The 16,978-nt window shown below is 55.6% G+C and overlaps 1 protein-coding gene across 2 annotated transcripts in view; it reads left to right on the top strand.

The window, feature by feature from the left end:
* SDK2 (sidekick cell adhesion molecule 2) overlaps positions 1–16,978 on the top strand; it is a 138,885-nt gene that overhangs the window by 16,675 nt on the left and 105,232 nt on the right. For both annotated transcript variants that reach the window (XM_040452279.1, XM_040452278.1), the window contains exon 2: positions 11,354–11,460. In XM_040452279.1, the coding sequence (XP_040308213.1) occupies positions 11,354–11,460 (107 nt within the window). The remainder of the gene's footprint in view (positions 1–11,353; positions 11,461–16,978) is intronic.

Here is a 16,978-nt window from a genome sequence, read left to right as displayed (position 1 = left end):
AACCTCAGGATTCCTTCCTTCCCAGTCACCTTTTAAAAATCCACACTGAATTGTCTGCAAGTTTGAACTCCTTGAGCGCAGATTTTGCCTTCTCTGTTCCTTTCTCTCTGTCCCCGGTAATAATAGTGTCCCGCCCCAGTCTTTGCAACAACGATCCCACATCTTGTTACTCCTGGCTCTTAGAGGATTCTCTCAGTGGGGCTCCTGGGGCAGGACAGGTCCGGGCGGCTCCCGGGCAGGCATTTCGCTCTGGGATGTGCCCGCTACCCAGCCAGGGCACCGGGTCAGGGGCAGGCGTGGGGCGGGGACATGTCTGGATTCAGGTGGGCCTGACTTTGAATGTCGCTTTGCTGCCCTCTAGCTGGGTGACCTCGGGTGACTTGCTCAACCTTTCTGAGCCCAGGTCCCTGGCTATGAAACGGGACAGGAGTCCCTTCTCCCTGCAGTAAACGCGGAGGTGAGCCAGATAACGTACGTCCAGTGTTTGCTGGGAACTGGATGCTCTTATCATTGTTGGGGGTGGGGGGGGTGGTCCCTGCTTAATCTCCCCATGGTGACAGTGTGGCCACTTCAGACCTCCCTCCCCCCACACCTGTCTTCTTGCTCCATGTCTGTGAGAACCACCCTGCTGATGCCAGCCTTTAATGAAGTGCTTTTCCTTATTCCTCGAGAGCAGTTAATTGGCCCAGAAGGTCCCGGGGCGGACAGCACCATCCCCGGCCAACTCAAGCCAGGGCTGTCACAGTGTTACAGCCTCCAGCTCAATAATGCCACCAGCCGTCTCATTGACCACAGTTCCTGAGATCAATCCGAGCATCGAACATCGTGGCTTCTCCTGGTAGAGCAGGGAGGTTCGGGACCACACACGGGGCTCACAGGTAGCAGGAACGCCAGGACAGGGACGGGAGGCTCTGCAGAGGATCCTCTGCTTTCTAAACGAACCATCCGTGCTTGTAGGGACACCTGGGTGGTTCCGTCGGTTGAGTATCCGGCTTTGGCTCAGGTCACGATCTCAGGGTTCATGGGTTCGAGCCCTGCGTCGGGCTCTCGGCTGATGGCTCGGAGCCTACAGCCCGCTTCGGATTCTGTCTCAGGCTCTCTCTGCCCCTCCCCTGCTTGTGCTCTGTCTCTCTGTCTCTGAAATAAATATTAAAAAATTAAAAAAACAAAACAAGAAAGTGGTTGCACAAGCCCACATGCTGTGCCTTATGCGAGCAGCCGGCCCTGCTGGAGACGGGAGGGGAGAGACTTTTCCTCGCCTTTTCCGGCTCATGGAGGCTGCCTGCATCCCTTGGCTGTCGGCCCTGCACCCCTCCAGCTTCTGCCGTCCTTCTCACATCGCCCTCTCAGAAGGACCCTTGGGATCACGTCGGGCCCAGCGAGTAATCCGAGATAAATGTCCGTGGCTCGTGGTCCTTCACTAAATCACAGCTGCCGAGTCCCTGTTGCGTGTGAGCTTGCCAGAGGTACTGTCACAAAGTGCCACAAGCCAGAGGGCTTGAAACAACAGACCTTGATTCTCTCTCAGTTCTGGACACCGAAAGTCTGAAATCAAGGTGTCCGCGGGGCCCGTCTCCCTGAAGGCTCCCGGGGAAATGCGTTTCATGGCTCTCTTCTAGCTCGTGGTGTGGTTGGCGCCCCTTGGCTTGTGACGCCACTGCTCTAGTTCCCCCTCCAGTGTCACATGGCCTTCTCCATGTCTGTTTCTCTTCTTGGAAGGTCATCGTCTGTATTGTATTAAGGTCCACCTAATGACCTCATCTTAACTTGATTCCGTCTGCTGAGACCCTCTTTCCAAATCAGGTCACGTCCATAGGTATTGGGGGTTAGGATGTCAACACATCTTTTTGGGGGGACCCAATTCAACCATCATATCCTAGAAGGTGACATACTCGTGGGCTTTGGGAATTCAGATGTGGACATCTTTGGTGGGGGGGGGCATTATTTGGCCTTCCATGGTGCACGGGGGACATGGGACAGTATACAAGATGTGGCCTCAGGGAGACACGTGCAAGTACATAGGACATTACATTAAGTTGTGACAGATGCGCCAGATTTGGGACAACCCAGAGGGTATTCGAGAAGGCTTCCTGGAAGGGACATCCTGTTACCGAAAAAACCGAGTTTGGCTGCCTGTTGCTCAAAAAGCCGATATCCAAGAGACCAGTTTTTAATTAATTTTTTTGTCTATTCATTTTTTGAGAGAGAGAGAGAGAGAGAGAGAGAGAGAGAGAGAGAGAGAGAAAGAGTCGAGTGGGAGGAGGGGCAGAGAGAGAGGGAGACGCAGAATCCGAAGCAGGCTCCAGGCTCCAAGCTGTCAGCACAGAGCCCGATACGGGGCTTGAACTCATGAACCATGAGATCATGACCTGAGCCCACGTTGGACGCCCAACCAATTGAGTCACCCAAGTGCCTGCCAAGAGACCAGTTTTGACTGGAAAGGAATATGAGCTTATTCAGGAGGCCAGCAAGTTGGATTCTTGTCCACAGTCCAACTCTGAGCTCTCTGCCTGGCCCCAGAGATTTTTAAAGGGTTTTAATCAGCTAAGGGAGTACAGTGGTCTGTGACATTTCTTGATTAGGTGCAGACTCGATGATGCCAGCTACAGAGTTATCTCGGTGCTCAGAGGTTGTACAAGAAGTTCTAGATCTTTGATGCCTGGGGTGTGGGAGGGGGATTGTGCAAGAGAGCCTGGTGATGTGCACAAGTGCTCTGTTCTTTCTGCAAAGGAGGTCAGGGTCTCCAGATGCACAGAGGGAGGTCAGTAAAGTCATTGGTGTGCCCTTAAAAAAGAAAAACATTTTGCTAAAAGATTGCTGCACTAATCAGAAAGTCAAGGCGGCTTCATCAGACTGGCTGGCCTCTGTGGCCTGAAAAAGTTCTGATCCTTCGCTCCCCAAGGCCAATGGTCTGCAAATCTCAAAAGAAAGTAAATTAGCTGTGTTACAGATGAAGGACCTTAGGTCAGCAGGCAAGGAGTGTGTTACCTTGAGGTGGGTTAACCCTTAAGACCGGCTGTTACAATCCTGGCTGGAAGCAGAGAGGAACCCTGTGGGCTGAGGGGCTGCACGTGAAGAGGCGAGGGGTGGCTCGTTTTCATCAGAAACTTCCAGAAGTTTGGGAGAGCTGGAGAGCGGGACCAGAGGGGATCTTTCCACTTCCCGGAGGCAGGGGTCTTCCTGAGCCCCCGTGCCCAGCCCGGTCCCTGCAGGCTGCGGGTGCTGCAGACGCCTGCAGATGTAAGTCCTGGCTGCCCCCTGACTGCCACTCAGCGCTCCCGGGGTTCCAGCCACCCCCGTGTGCCCGCGGGGGGGATGCACTGAGGCAGGAAGGGATGAGTGGCCCAGCGTCCATCTCCCCCATATTCTGTAGTCAGAGTCAGGGGGCCTCTTCTGTCTATTGTGACAGCCTCCACTCTGCAGTCCTCCGGGTGGCGGGGGGCACCCACCGTAACCAAGTCCTCCACTATTCGAACATCCGCATGACCGTCTCACGCCTTCCAAGGACCCTGGGGGGGAGGATGCTCACCTGGCCTGGGCCTCGCGGTCACCTCTCCTGCTCCTGCTCCTGTTCCAGAGGACGCTCAGTCCTCACTCAAACCTCCCCCTGCGGCTGCCGCCTCCCTTCAAAGGGCGACCCCTCCCCCGGCCTGAGCACACGGCTCCCTTCCTTCCCCAGAGTGCCATTAGCAGAAGCCAGTTGGGCGCGACACTCTTACCGAGGATGTGGGAGGGGAATTACAGCACAGGACAGAAACCGCTTAAAATAGAGCAGAAATCACTGTTCCTGAATTTGCCCTGACAGCCCTCGCCACGGGGTGTATCTTCCTGGCATCATCCTCCCGGGGCCAGTCGTCCTCAGGATCCTCTGCTTCCTGTGCGGGGGTAACTCTTGCCTCTGCGTGTGTGTGTGTGTGTGTGTGTGTGTGTGTGTGTGTGTGTCTCCCTGTCTCTCCCTGTGTCTCTGTGTCTCTGTTTCTCTCCCCACCCCACCATCTCATTCTCTTTCTCTCTCTCTCTCTCTTTCTCTCTTCCTCTCTTTCTCTCTCTCCTCCCTACTTGCCCGTGAATTCCAGATCCTTCAGGCTGTTGCCAGAGGGAATACACGACATGCCCAGTGAGTGCATCATACAGAACAGTTGAGCTGTGTTCCTGGTGCCTCTCATACCTGAGCCCCTTCCATAACCAAAAGCCAAAAGGCCCACTGAAGAGTTTTCCCCGAGCAGTCCCACCCCCTGCCCCTCGGTCTCCCCTGATACCGGACTGGCCAGTCGGTACTCAGCACCTGCTTTCTCTGTAAGGGTGCCGTAGACCAAATTCTCTGTCCCCTCCATCAACCGTCTCTCTGTGTGTAAGGGGCGGACTGTAGATAGTCACAACTGCCTTCTTCAAAGCACACCCCAGAAATGAGAGACCCCAAACTATTGGGTAAGCGTCCAGGTGAGGCTCAGCCTCTCTCTATCCTAGACTGTCCCTATGTACTAGGTACTGGCTCGCTGTGTGACCTGGGGCAGGTTACTTCATTACTCTGGGCTCGGTTTTCTCATCCATTAACCGAGCTTCCTGTTAGCACGAGCGTCCCACGGCATCACGAGCATTAGCTGCGTTGATATATGTTAAATACGTGACACTTTTTATCCTGTCGCTAATTGTGTTAATTATAAAATGGTACATCGCTCTTATCTATTTCCTGGTACATGTACTTTTCCCTTTAAATCATTCTGCACAGGGTTTTGCTTTCTTTCCTGAGGAATCTGTGCAAAAGCAAACCCACGATGTCGGGCCCACGGGTAGCCCGCTGCAGTGGCCAGCGCTTGGAGCCTCAGCTGTCTCCCGCTGCAGGCAGGGGTGGGGGCGTGTGCCCGCACACACACTCTACACACACGGGCACGCACACCTGGACCCGCTGCCTCTCCCGTCGCCCAGAAGCCCCTGGGAAGAGGGAAGGACACCTGGGTCCCCAGGGCTCAGCCGCACTCCGCTGTCCCCACAGACTGTCCCCTCGGCCATCTGTGGTGACTCCTGTGGTCCCCGCTGACCGCCCTGTGGATGCGGAGGCCTAGCGGGCAAGTCACGGAGAGCCCACACCTTTCGCGGGGGAGCCCAGGGACGGGGCACAGCCGGGGGGTCTGTTTGCCCCAAACCTCAGTGCTGCTGTTCCCCCCTCCCCTTCCAGCCTCGCCACACACGGTGTCTTTGGAGAAGAAAGCCCTAGGGCCAAGGGATCAGTGACCAGGAATCTAGAAGACGCGGTTTGGTGGGAGAGAGCGTGCGTGTCTGCGACCGGACATCCGGGTGTCCCGAGCGCATCTGAATGAGGCAGCCCCGGGCACCTGGCTGGCTCAGTCAGTAGAGCATGTGACTCTTGATGTTGGGGCCGTGAGTTCGAGCCCCGCGTCGGGCAAAGAGCTTACTGAATGAGGCAGCCCGGAGTGCCCGTGGCCTCAGCGTGACAGGGAGAGTGGCCTGTACCCGAGCAGGGTGGATTTGCCCCGGGTGACCTTGGATGGGAGTGGCTGGACGTAGGTTCACCCTGGGAGTGTTGCCCACGTGCGTGAGTGTGTGGCCGTGAGCGTGGGCGGGTGTGCACGCAACAGTGCATGAGTATGCATCCGTGTGGGAGCGTGTGCACCTGTGCGTGCATTGGGTGCACGTGTGGGTGTGCATGTGTACCCGTGTAGGCACTGTGTGCCTTGCGTGAGCGTGCACAGGCGTGCATGGGCGTGTGCAGGGTGCGTATGTGCCTGGACGCAAACGGGTGTGTGCGTGAGTGTTCCTGTGCCGGGTGTGCGCTCACATGTGTGTGTGAGTTTGTGCGGAGGCTGCGTGAGTGTGCTTGTGTGCACACAACTTTGTACGTGTATACATGAGCGTGCATGCATGTGGGTGTGACCGTGTGCACGTGGGCGGAGGCACACGTGTGTGCCTGGGTGAGTGTGCGCTGTGCGTGTGCGTGCACACGTGTGCGCATGTACACATACCCCCTTCGTCCCTGTGAGCATCGCCGCGTGCCTCTCGAGGCATCTGATTTATTAACGAGGACAATAGAAGGAGAGCGTGCCTATTATTTCTCGTGTCCGCATCAGCTGCTGACAGCTTCGTGGAATTGAAATATCTTATTTAATGCGAGCAAGAATCATTTTAAATATCAACTGTGACACTCAAGGACTCGAACCAGAAAGGGCATCGTGTGTTTCCCTGGGTGCCGGAGAAGATGCCACATTTGTTAGGTGGTTATTTTCTCCCTGCCCATCTCGTGTCTCTGAAAATCCATCTATCTGTCCCGGCTCCTCCCCGCATGCCTGTGTGCCCTCCACCCCGAGCTCATCTCTTCCTGTGGGAGGACTGGACTGAGCCGGCGGGTCCCACGGGCCAAGTCAGGACACTCGGAGGGGCAAGAAGAACCATGTGGATTCGTACTGCATCGTCCTTTCTGTCCACCCCAGCCCTGCCCCAAGGCCCTCTCTCCCCCGCCTGCTCCCCTTGACCATCCGACTGGGACAAAGCAAAGCTTCCTCGCCACTTGCCGCTCGGCCACTGTCAGGAAGCCTGAGGAAGCTCCGAGTGCGGTTACTACGGAAAGATCTCGTCACATGCACAAAGCAAGGAGCTAAACAGCCTCCTGGAGGCCGAGTCTCCTGCTGGAAAGGGGAAGGATCGTGGGTTGGCATTTGCTTGTAATTGCATGACGACGTTCCGGACAGGTGCCCGAGAAATTAGTGGCTATGGTTGTGCATGTGCGGAGCTGGGAGCCACGGGCAGCTGGGGAACACAGAGGAGAGAGACATTTCCGGTGTGCCTTTTCTTTTATTTGTTGAATTCTGAATCCTGGGCACGTATGTCCTCTAATAAACCAATAAATAAGTGGTCCTTCGAGGGGGCCTCGAGGTGGCTGATTCCAGGTCTTCTCCGGCCCCTGGAGCCACGTACCTGCCACTCTTTGTCATGATGGAAGGGAGAATGAAGTTTGGCAGGTCGGCCAAGAAGGGATGCCACTTACCTACTCCCTGCTGTTCATCCCCAGAGGAACCAGGCTCAGGTCCCCCAACCCAGAGGACACAAACAGAGGTGACTGGGAGGCTGGGAGGTCAGGCTGGTGGCAAGAACCTCACTGGGGTCAGGAGGCTGAGAGGAACGGCGTTTGGAAGGGGAGCTGTCATTCTCTCACTGTCCTCGGTGTCCCGAGGAGGCAGAAAAGGAGGTCACATCCTCCACTGGCAGCCGAGGGACTGAGGTGTAGCCCCTCTACCAGTAAAGAGGATTAGGCGACCAAGGGGGCATGACAGATCCTTCATGGGCAGCTGGGGACAGTTGGGGTTCACACGTCCATGGGGGAAGCCAAAGAATTTGCCGGACAAGGGAATCTGTGCTCTCCTGATGCTTGGTGGGGAGCCCCCCGGTGGGGGGTTTCTGCAGCACCCTCTTGTCTCCCTCCCGGAACCTCTCCACCTCACCCCATACCTTCCACTCCCCACCAGTGACTCACACACCTGCTCCCTCATTTGACAAGCATTAGTACACCTGCCAGATGCCTGGCAATTAGGTCTGGGGCCTCTTATAAGGAGCCCATCAAAGTCGGCCATCGTTGTCCCCATTTTACAGATGGGAAAACTGAGGCTCGCAAGGTTCCAGAACTTGCTCGGCACACATTCTTAAGAAGGAGCAGAGAGGTGGGGCGCTTGGGTGGCTCAGTCAGTTAAGCGTCTGACTCTTTTTTTTTTTTTCCAATTTTTTCATGTTTATTTTTGAGAGAGAGAAAGCGCAAGCAGGGTAGGGGCAGAGAGAGAGAGAGGGAGACACAGAATCCAAAGCAGGCTCCAGGCCATTAGCCGTCAGTACGGAGCCTGATGCGGGGCTCAAACCCAAGAGAGCGGTAAGATCGTGACCTGAGCCGAAGTCGCACGCTTAACACCTGGGTGCCCCGCGTCTGACTCTTGATTTTGACTCAGGTCATGATCTCACCAGTTGGTGAGTTTGAGCCCCTGAGTTGGGCTGTGCCCTCACGGTGCAGAGCCTGCTTGGGATTCTCTCTCTGTCCCTCCCCTGCTCTCCTTCTCTCAAAATAAATAAACCTAAAAAAGAAAGAGCAGACATTTCCCTGAGTCAGAAGCTCTGGTGCTTTCTTCAATGCCATGCTTCCCTTGAGAGGAGATCAGATGTGGGCCGTCCTACACAGGGCATTCCACCCATCCCCCTGTTCCTGGACAGGGCTGGGCTCATCCACTTCCTGCCAGGCCAGCGGCAGCAAGTGGGTGGGATAGACGGAGCTGTGGGCATCGTGTCTCCCGAGGGCCCAGGAGGGAGCATTTCGGGGACAGCGGGCACTGCCACTGTCATTGTCAAGGCTACGTACCATCCAGCACGCTGGATTCGTGTGCTGAGATGCTGGCCAGCCTCGTCCACCCTCCTGGGAGCCTGGGAGGCAGGGGGACCGGGAGCTGGAACTGGGGTGGAGTGGAGCGGGTTTCCCTGGTAGGAAAGGCAGTGGGCGGAACTGTTACTTTAAATAATGTTGCCAACCAGCCAGAAATAGGTCCCCCGGGCGGGAGGAGAAGGAAGCTGCAGGATGGAGAGGAGGCACAATGCGCCCCACTCCGCAGGGGCCAGGGATCGCGGCCTCAACTACAGAGGGACCAAGAGGGAGGTCGAGGGCCAGTGCTCCTCTTCTGGCCTCGGGGGAGGGGCAGGCCTGCCGCCAGTTGACCTTCCCTGGGCCCTGGGGGCTCCCGGCGGAAGCAAATGGACACAGAGCCTTCTGCAGAAATCCACTTCCATTAAAGTTTAAATTTCACTACGCATCACTGACATCAGCAAACAAACCCACATCCAATGAGTCCCTGGTGTCTTTTTTATAATGTATCCTTAAATTATATGCTCAAAGTGCGGTTTTACATTTTATTTTTAAGATAAAAGCAATACATGCGTACGATAAAGAAAATTCTGGTGGCGTCGAAAGACATAAAATGGGGAAGTAGAAGTTTCCCTCTCTCCCCCTCCCCAGCACTGCTCTCAAAAGGGAGAGAACACATATCCGTCTCCAAAGCTTATGTCCATGTACCATGTATATGCACATATATACAATGTATGTACTCGTGATCTCATGTATCCAAACATATGCAAATTTCATTTACCTACATGGTATTGTACCATTTACACTGTTCTTTTTTTTTTTTTTTTTTTGGTCCACAAACTAAAATTATTTTTATTGGGTCAATGTGCATGATGCTAAACATTAAACTGAGGGTTTGGTAGCCTGTGTCCGTGAACAACAGCTTACCAAGAGTGGCAACCATCCGATACTACCCTTGTCCCTAGCACTCAGCCGTGACACTGATGGACTTCTTCCTTCCTCGTGTTGTGAGTTCCATAAACATCTCCCCCTCTGCAGCTTCGACGTCCTTTCCACGCTCTGTGCGAGTCGGACACCATTCTGTCTCTTGCTTATGATCTCTGTGCTTGCTTATTCCCGGCTGCAGCATCGTTAACTCGTTAACTGATCCATTCATTGTCGATGGACATTTAGGGTGCTTCTGATTGCGTGGTTATCTCTGCCATTATAAGCAATGCCACTGTGAACATCCTCATACCTGTTTTTTGCCACATTTTTGCAGTGTATCTAAAGGGCCAGCTCTCGGTGCTTTGCCTGTTCTCATCTTGATAGATTTTGCCCTAAAGGCTGGGCCACTCTGCACTTGCACCGGCCAATCTCAGGGTACACCTCCCCGCCCCCCACTCTTGACAGCCTTGCACGTGATCAAGCATGAGAGTCTCTGGCCGTCTGATATGTGAATGCTGTCTTGTTTTGATTGGACTTTCACTGTGACAGAGGTTGAGCATCTTTTTGTTAGCTTGCTGGCCATTTCTGTTCATTTTCCTCTCCCTGGAGCCTTTTAAATAATATCTGATTCCATTTTCAAAGATAGAGAGCTCTTCCAGCCAATCTCGCCTTCCATCTTTCTTCTCGGGTCACCCCATCGTTTTCGAGACCCAAACGGTTTGCCCAAAGCTGTCTCCCCTCCCCGCAGCAGAGGCGAGCAAGAGTGTGATGGGCTTGAGGACAGGGTGGAAGGAGAACGGGGAATTTGCCAGAGCCTGGGCGCCTGATATCTCCCCATCACCTCTCCGTGCACAGTAGTGAGGGACAGATAAGAACGGCAGCCGGTGGCAGAGATAAGAGGCTTGGACAGCCAGAAGGTTCTGAATCATGCTGCAGAGCCACAGCCAGAGCCAGAGTGGGCTCGGCACCTACCCATCCGTGAGTCTGGGGCTCGCGCAGTCCCCGGATGGAAGGGGGGGCCCCATGGAATATGGTGTCCATGTTGAACTGGCTTACAGCTGAGCTTAGAGTCGGGCAGGCTCTGTGGGACCCTGGCCCTGCCTCTTAGCACCTGTGAGACTGCCTGTCAGTGATGAAACACTTCTGAACCTCAGTTTCCCCACCTGTAAAATGGGGGTGCCGGTAAAAGCACCCCCTCCATAGGATTAAGTGAACGACACTCGAATGTAGACCCACAGCTCGGTGCCTCTGTTCACATACGACAAGGAGCGTGAAGCTAGCGGGCTTTGCGTAAGATTTAAGTTTAAAATTCGTTAAAATTGCTTTTATGCTGAGATTACATTTCTTCTCGATGACCTCAAAATGTCCCTTTCAGAGAAAATGCTGACCAGTTCTATGTATTTTTCTCCCCCAACCTGGCACTTTTTAATATTATCTTTTTTTTTTTCTTGCTTGCTTTTTTTGGGTTTCTGGTTGGTTGATTGTTTGTCTGTTTGCTTTTTGGTTGGTTGGTTTTAATGATCTTACTTGGCAAAGTAAAAACTTGACAGTTTTATATCAAGCCCCATTTTTTTAAGCGTTACTGGTCCGTGCCAGCATTGGCATATCCCGAGGACAAGGGACAATGAGCTTGTCCACCGAGTCTGGGTAAACCTTAGGACACGCAAGGATGGAGATGTCCTAGGCACAAGCCCCTTGATCCTCTGAGGTTCCCACTGGGCCATTCGTTGCCCAGGGACAGGCAAGGGAGGTCGGCAACCTCCCGCATCCCTGACGTCTCCCGGTGGGAGGCCTGGTCACAGCCAGGGTCAAGGGCTTAGGCGTAGCACCTCCTGTCCTTGGGAAAATGCAGACTCCTTCCTAGGCACCTGAGCAAAAGTCTGGTTGCCTTTGGGAGGGACTTTGCTGTTGACGAGGCCCTTTCTGACTCCAAGACCTGGCCAGAGGATCCAGAACGCCCCCTGGTACTCTTCATTCAGGAAGAGGCTGACCTGGCGACTTTGCCCTCGATCCCATCTGACGGGCACATCCCTGCACCTGCCTGACTCGCTCATTGGCTGTCTCATCTCCCCCCAGGTACATGATCACCAGCCTGGACCGCACCCACGCGGGCTTCTACCGCTGCATCGTGCGTAACCGGATGGGCGCCCTGCTGCAGCGGCAAACCGAGGTCCAGGTGGCCTGTAAGTACAGCGGGCGACTTGGGGCAGGGTGGGGCGCAAAGCGGGAAAGGGCCCGCAGGGTCCTCACCCGCCACCACGCTCTGGGCAGAGCCAGATCCTGGCCGCAGCCTCCCACGCTCACTGGGTCCTCGTGGTGGCCCTTCCTGCATATCCGCGAGCCCTCACTTTACGGTTGACGGAGCTGGCGGGAGCTGGCGAGTCCACACCGCTCAGCGACACACGTCTGCCGGCTCTGAGTTCAACTCCGTTTACGTGGGACCAGCTGCTGCTTTTTTAAAACGGGCCCTACCACCTGGTTCATGGGCCTCCTCTGGGCTTGGCTGGGCCTCACACGGGGGGTCTTCATGATGGACCCCCTCTCCAGCTACTTACAGTCTTTTTGGCAGACTTCCTGGCGCCCCCCCCCCCCCACCATGACCTTAACCTTTCCCTCCTCCAATTCGCTCAGCCCTGGAGCAGTCACAGCAAGCGGGTCCCATGATCCTCAGGGAGATGCCTCATGGTGGCACCATGACTCTAAGAGGGAGAGGGCAGATGACAAGTCAGGGTTCCTTGAGGAGCCAGGTGAGCACTGGAAGGACTTTTTCAAATGGAAGAAGAGAAGGCAGCTTCAAAAGACCCCAAGGGCATCTCAGGGACCAGGGCCCCGGAAGCACCAACCAACACCCTGCCCCTGAGACTCGGTGTCACCTTCCCAGTCCTGCCCACCCATCCTAAAATAGCTGCTGTATGCCAGAAATGAGCCTCATTATGGGCTGTTTTCTTTCTGGGTTCTTCCAGGGGCAGAGGTCCAAGGTTGCACAGTGGGACATGGGAATATGGAAAGCTTTAGTCAGCCTTGAAATTTAAAAAAAAAAAAAAAAAAAAAAAAGGCTACCTTCTCATCCAGAGCCTACAGGGGCTCGCCTCTGAATTAGCACAGGAGAGAGCTGGCTACTTGAACAGAAGTAGGAGAGAGAAATCTAAAAGGAAAACCTCAAGCGAGGCAAAGAGTGTTGATAATAATTATGGAAAACAACCATAATCAAAAGTGGAGGACGGATTGTCTCCATAAATCAGCGCTAAAGGCAACTCAGCTCACTCAGAGGAGTGGAAAAGCCCTGAATTAAAATGATGGATCAGGGCACTGTCCGCGGCTGGAGGGCTCCCGGGGAGCTTGATTTAGCCAGTGCTTGGATCCCGCAGGACAGGGGCAGGGCCGTGAGCCAGCCTCTAGACAGATGCGTGTGCACGTGTGGGCCCGTGTGCCTGCAAGTGCATGTGCCTGAGTGTGGGCTCATGCATGAGGGTGCACATGTGTGTGTCTGCACTGGTCTGCTTCTTTGCCCCCCGCCCCGCCGCCGTGTGTGGGCGAGAACGTGTGTGCAAGCGTGTGCACATGCATGTATCCGTGTGTGTGTGTGTGTGTGTGTGTGTGTGTGTGTGTGCATGGCATACACTGTTCCGGCCAGAGGCAGAGCAGTGAGCTGGCACCTGCACCCTCCAGTCAGCCCAGCCTCCACCCCTCCACTGCCCCTCACGGGGGGATCCCTGTCCTCTCAAAGCCAAGTGTCACCCTGGGCTTCAGGAGCCCCCACAGTTGCCCCCCCAGGCTACGCAGCGCTGCTCCCTGGCTGTGCCTGGGTGGCTACAGGTGGTCCCTGGCAGAGAGCAAGGGGTACCTGGAAGGGGCTGAAGCACCGGACAGAGTGGGGAGGCCCGGGTCCACCCTCTTCCTGACCACCAGCTGCGGCTCCCGGGGCCAGCCCTGAGAGCCCGCCCCTCAAACTGCGCCCAACCGCTCTGTTTCATAGCATCGTAAAGTAGAACCCACTGTCTGCAGCCCTCTGGGACGTAAAGCCAGGGAGGTTGGGTGAGCCCTGGGAGCTCCACGTGGCAGCTGAGAAAACCACCCCTCCTCACAAGTTAAGGAAGGCTTCACCCAACCGTGGTGGCCACGGTGGGACGGAGAAGGGAAACCCACGTCTCGTCCCCTCCCTTGCTGGACACACTTGTCTCTTGGGGAGCTGGGGCAGGGGAGAAGGGTCTCACTCTTGCTCTTTAGTTCTGGAAGTTGAAGAATCTGCTGTCCAACCTGTCCCCCCCCCCCAAGACACCTTCCAGGACCCGGGTGCGGGGGAAGGTGAGACCTGGCGAAACCGTCCCCACCCACGACCTCGCTCTGTCCCGCCTGTTGCCGTGCTGGGCCGCGCCCCCTTTTCTCTCTGTCCTTATCCCACAGCCTGCAGGGTAGCGCCCCCACCCCCACTGCATGGATGAGAAAAGCAAGGCTGGCGGGGGCGGGGGGGGCATGAGGTGACCACCTGGGTCACACGGTGAGGAAGTACCAGAAAAGGACTTGAACCCGCAGCTGCCTGATTCTGAAACACTCCCCTCACCACACTGCCACCTGAGGTCAGGAGGAGAAAAATCAAAATGGGGTGGGGGGGGGGGAAGAGGGGGGTGATCGCCTGCTAAGCTCAAGGTTCAAATGGAATCACATGGATGCCCTGGAGTGTCATGTCCCGTGTCCAGACAGCCCCACAAATAGGTGCTGTGTCCACCCAGGATGGACGCCGTCTCACGCGGGGTGGGGGTCACACGCTCTTAGCTGTCAGCAGCGGCCAGCGTGAAAATGCTTGTAAATAAATCCCGGGTTCTTCTGTGCCTAAAACACGGCCATGCCGTGGGGATGGGGATCAGCAGGTGTGGCTTCCAGCCCCATCCTCTGCCCTGAGTGGCTTAGGGCTCTGGGCACCTGGTGTAGGTGCACGGGGGGGGGCGCACAGGGGCAGATAGAGGAGGACGTGTGGCCTCCGTCCCCCTGGAAAGGTGAGCACGTGCCCCAAGACCCCTTAGAACTATCACAGACACAGGGTCAAGCTCACGTCCCGAAGGAGATGCTAAGGGAGGTACAGCGGGGCCTCCGGAAGGATCCCTCCTCCGGTGTGGCTATGCATGCATCTTTCCTCCGTGGGTTCCCAGGACAGGTCTGAGAGGCAGGGGGGCAGGAAGGCGTGTTACGAGCCCCATCTCGAGATGAGGCAACTGAGGCTCAGAGGAGGTAGGAGGCAGCCCAGGGGCCCGCAGCCGGCCTTTCTACCTCCCACCTTTCCTTGCCTCGCCTACCGCCACCCTGTAGGGTAGAGCCACGAACCCCCAGTTCAAATCCAGGCTCACTTCTCCCTGGCTGTGTGACCTTGGGCAAGTTACCTCACTTCTCTGTGCCTTTGCTTCCTCAGAAGCTAATATTAGTGCCTACCTTGTCCGGCTGTCACACAGCGCCCCGCCCACAGGGTCGAGAAGGCTTTCTCCTGTCCATACGGCCAACCAGGGAGGGTGTCCGGGAATAAGCATTTGCAGACTTTTCTCACTCTGGCCACCTCCACAGGCATACTCCTAGCCACCGCATCTGCTCCCCGAGCTGGGGCCAGGGCAAGGCAAGTGAGGTATGGAGGCCGCACAATTCAAGGCGGTGCTCCCTCCCCGGTACTCACTGTGCACCTGCAGGATGCTGAGAGCGGTGCCTCCTTACATCTTCCACCTGGCTCACCCAGTCCATCTAAGGATGGGTGGGGAATGGCTGCTTTTCCAGATGCTTCTGTCTCCCCTTGCGAAGGTTTCTGCCTCCCAGGGCGGAGGGCATTGACGCGTCGGGTGATGCTGCCTTTGGAGGCTCCTTCCAGGGCTGGGCCCAGCGGGACCCCCCTCCGGCCCCCACCCACCCCCTTCCCGAAGAGGGACTGTGAACCGGGTTCTAACGAGAAATGAATAAGGCAGCTGTGCTAACAACTAATGATAATGGCCAAGTCGTTACCAAAAGATTCTTTACGTGTTTTTAATTACAGCAATTAAGAGGAAGTCAATAAAACATCCACCCCCTCCCCAGCTCCCTTTCTGCCGGCGCCCCCCCCCCCCCCCACCCCCCCCATTAGTCTCTTCTTTGTTTTTTTTTTTTTAAGTTGCCATAAATTTCTGGCTTGCGGCAAGCTGGCTGAGTGGCTGAGGGGGATAGGAGAGCCTTCCTGGGTCAAGAAGCCTTCCTGGCTGTCCACATCCACGTCCTGAGGCCACCTCTGTGTTCTCCTCACCTGGGCCACATCCCTGGCTCCTCCCCCGGCCCTCGTCCCTGGTCGGAAGCCCCAGCCCCAGCAACAAGCCCACCCCCAGGCCACAGGGCGAAGGGCCTTCGCCCGTCTGGAAGCCAGGCCTGCAGCCACCTGTGTAAGACGGGACATGAGGGGATCAAGCCTGTTCTTGGGGTTGATCAAGCCCCAAATGATACCTGTGGGCCTGTTTTTCCTAATTCTTTTTTTTTTTTTAATTTTTTTTTTTCTCAACGTTTTTATTTATTTTTGGAACAGAGAGAGACAGAGCATGAACGGGGGAGGGGCAGAGAGAGAGGGAGACACAGAATCGGAAACAGGCTCCAGGCTCCGAGCCATCAGCCCAGAGCCTGACGCGGGGCTCGAACTCACGGACCGCGAGATCGTGACCTGGCTGAAGCCGGACGCTTAACCGACTGCGCCACCCAGGCGCCCCTGTTTTTCCTAATTCTTAACGTGAGTTTGAGCACTGAATATGGAATATTTAGGGGCCGTGCTACAGTTCGAGATAACTACAGCACCCGTCTTGCTGACCGTTTAATTCGCTCGTGCGACAATTATCGCTTTACGCGCAGTGCATGCTGAGCTCTATTCTAGGCAGTGAGGACGCAGGGGACAAAACTGGGACACATGTTCCTGCCCTCAGGAAAGTAGCAGGGTGCCATAAAAGTCAAAAGGTGAATATACGATAGACTAGAGGATGTAGAAAGCCCATGAAGAAAAATAAAGTGTTCTAGGGAAAAGTGAAGTCAAGGAAGAGTGAGGGACCCTGGGGCAGGGGACTTGTTTGCTTTAGTGGCTGAGAGCGGCCATCTGGGGAGGTGGCATTGAGCAGAGTCTCAAAGGAAGCAAGGAGGGGAGTCACACAGAGGGTTAAGGTGTTTGCAGGCCAGGGAGCAGCAAGTGCAAAGGCCCTGGGGTAGGTTTGGGTGTCTGAGGCCAGGGTAGCTGAAGCAGAGTGAGGGAAGGAGAGGGTGGAAGGCGATGTAGCCGAGGAGGTGGGGCATCAGGGACAGATGACGGCCTCCAAGAAGTGAGTGGCACTTGTGATGTTACTCGTGGTGCCACGGAAGCATGCGTGGTTGGGGGGAAGAGGTACGATGCGGCCTGGTTGGAGGGAGGAGCATTGTTTTCATAATAAACAGACAAAAACACAATGAAATACCATCTCGCATCCCCCCGATCGGCCACACCAAGGTGGCCAGCGAGACCAAGAGTGGCCAGAAACTCCCATCCGGGCCGGCGGGGGTGGGAGGCGGGAAATTGGTGCAGATCCATGTAACGCTGTTTGTAGCCGGGCAGCAAAGTGCTGAAAACAGAGTCAGCCAGCAGCTGCACTGTGCTCCCTCCACACATGGACGTCCATGCGGCCGTGGCGATGACTCAACTGAGTGCTAACGCATAGACGGAGCTCCAAAAAAAAAAAAAAAAAA

Source organism: Herpailurus yagouaroundi, unplaced genomic scaffold (genome assembly GCF_014898765.1).
Source record: "Herpailurus yagouaroundi ecotype Mexico unplaced genomic scaffold, PumYag 206, whole genome shotgun sequence".
Taxonomy (NCBI): Eukaryota; Metazoa; Chordata; class Mammalia; order Carnivora; family Felidae; genus Herpailurus; species Herpailurus yagouaroundi.
This window is presented reverse-complemented; position numbering and strand designations above follow the sequence as displayed.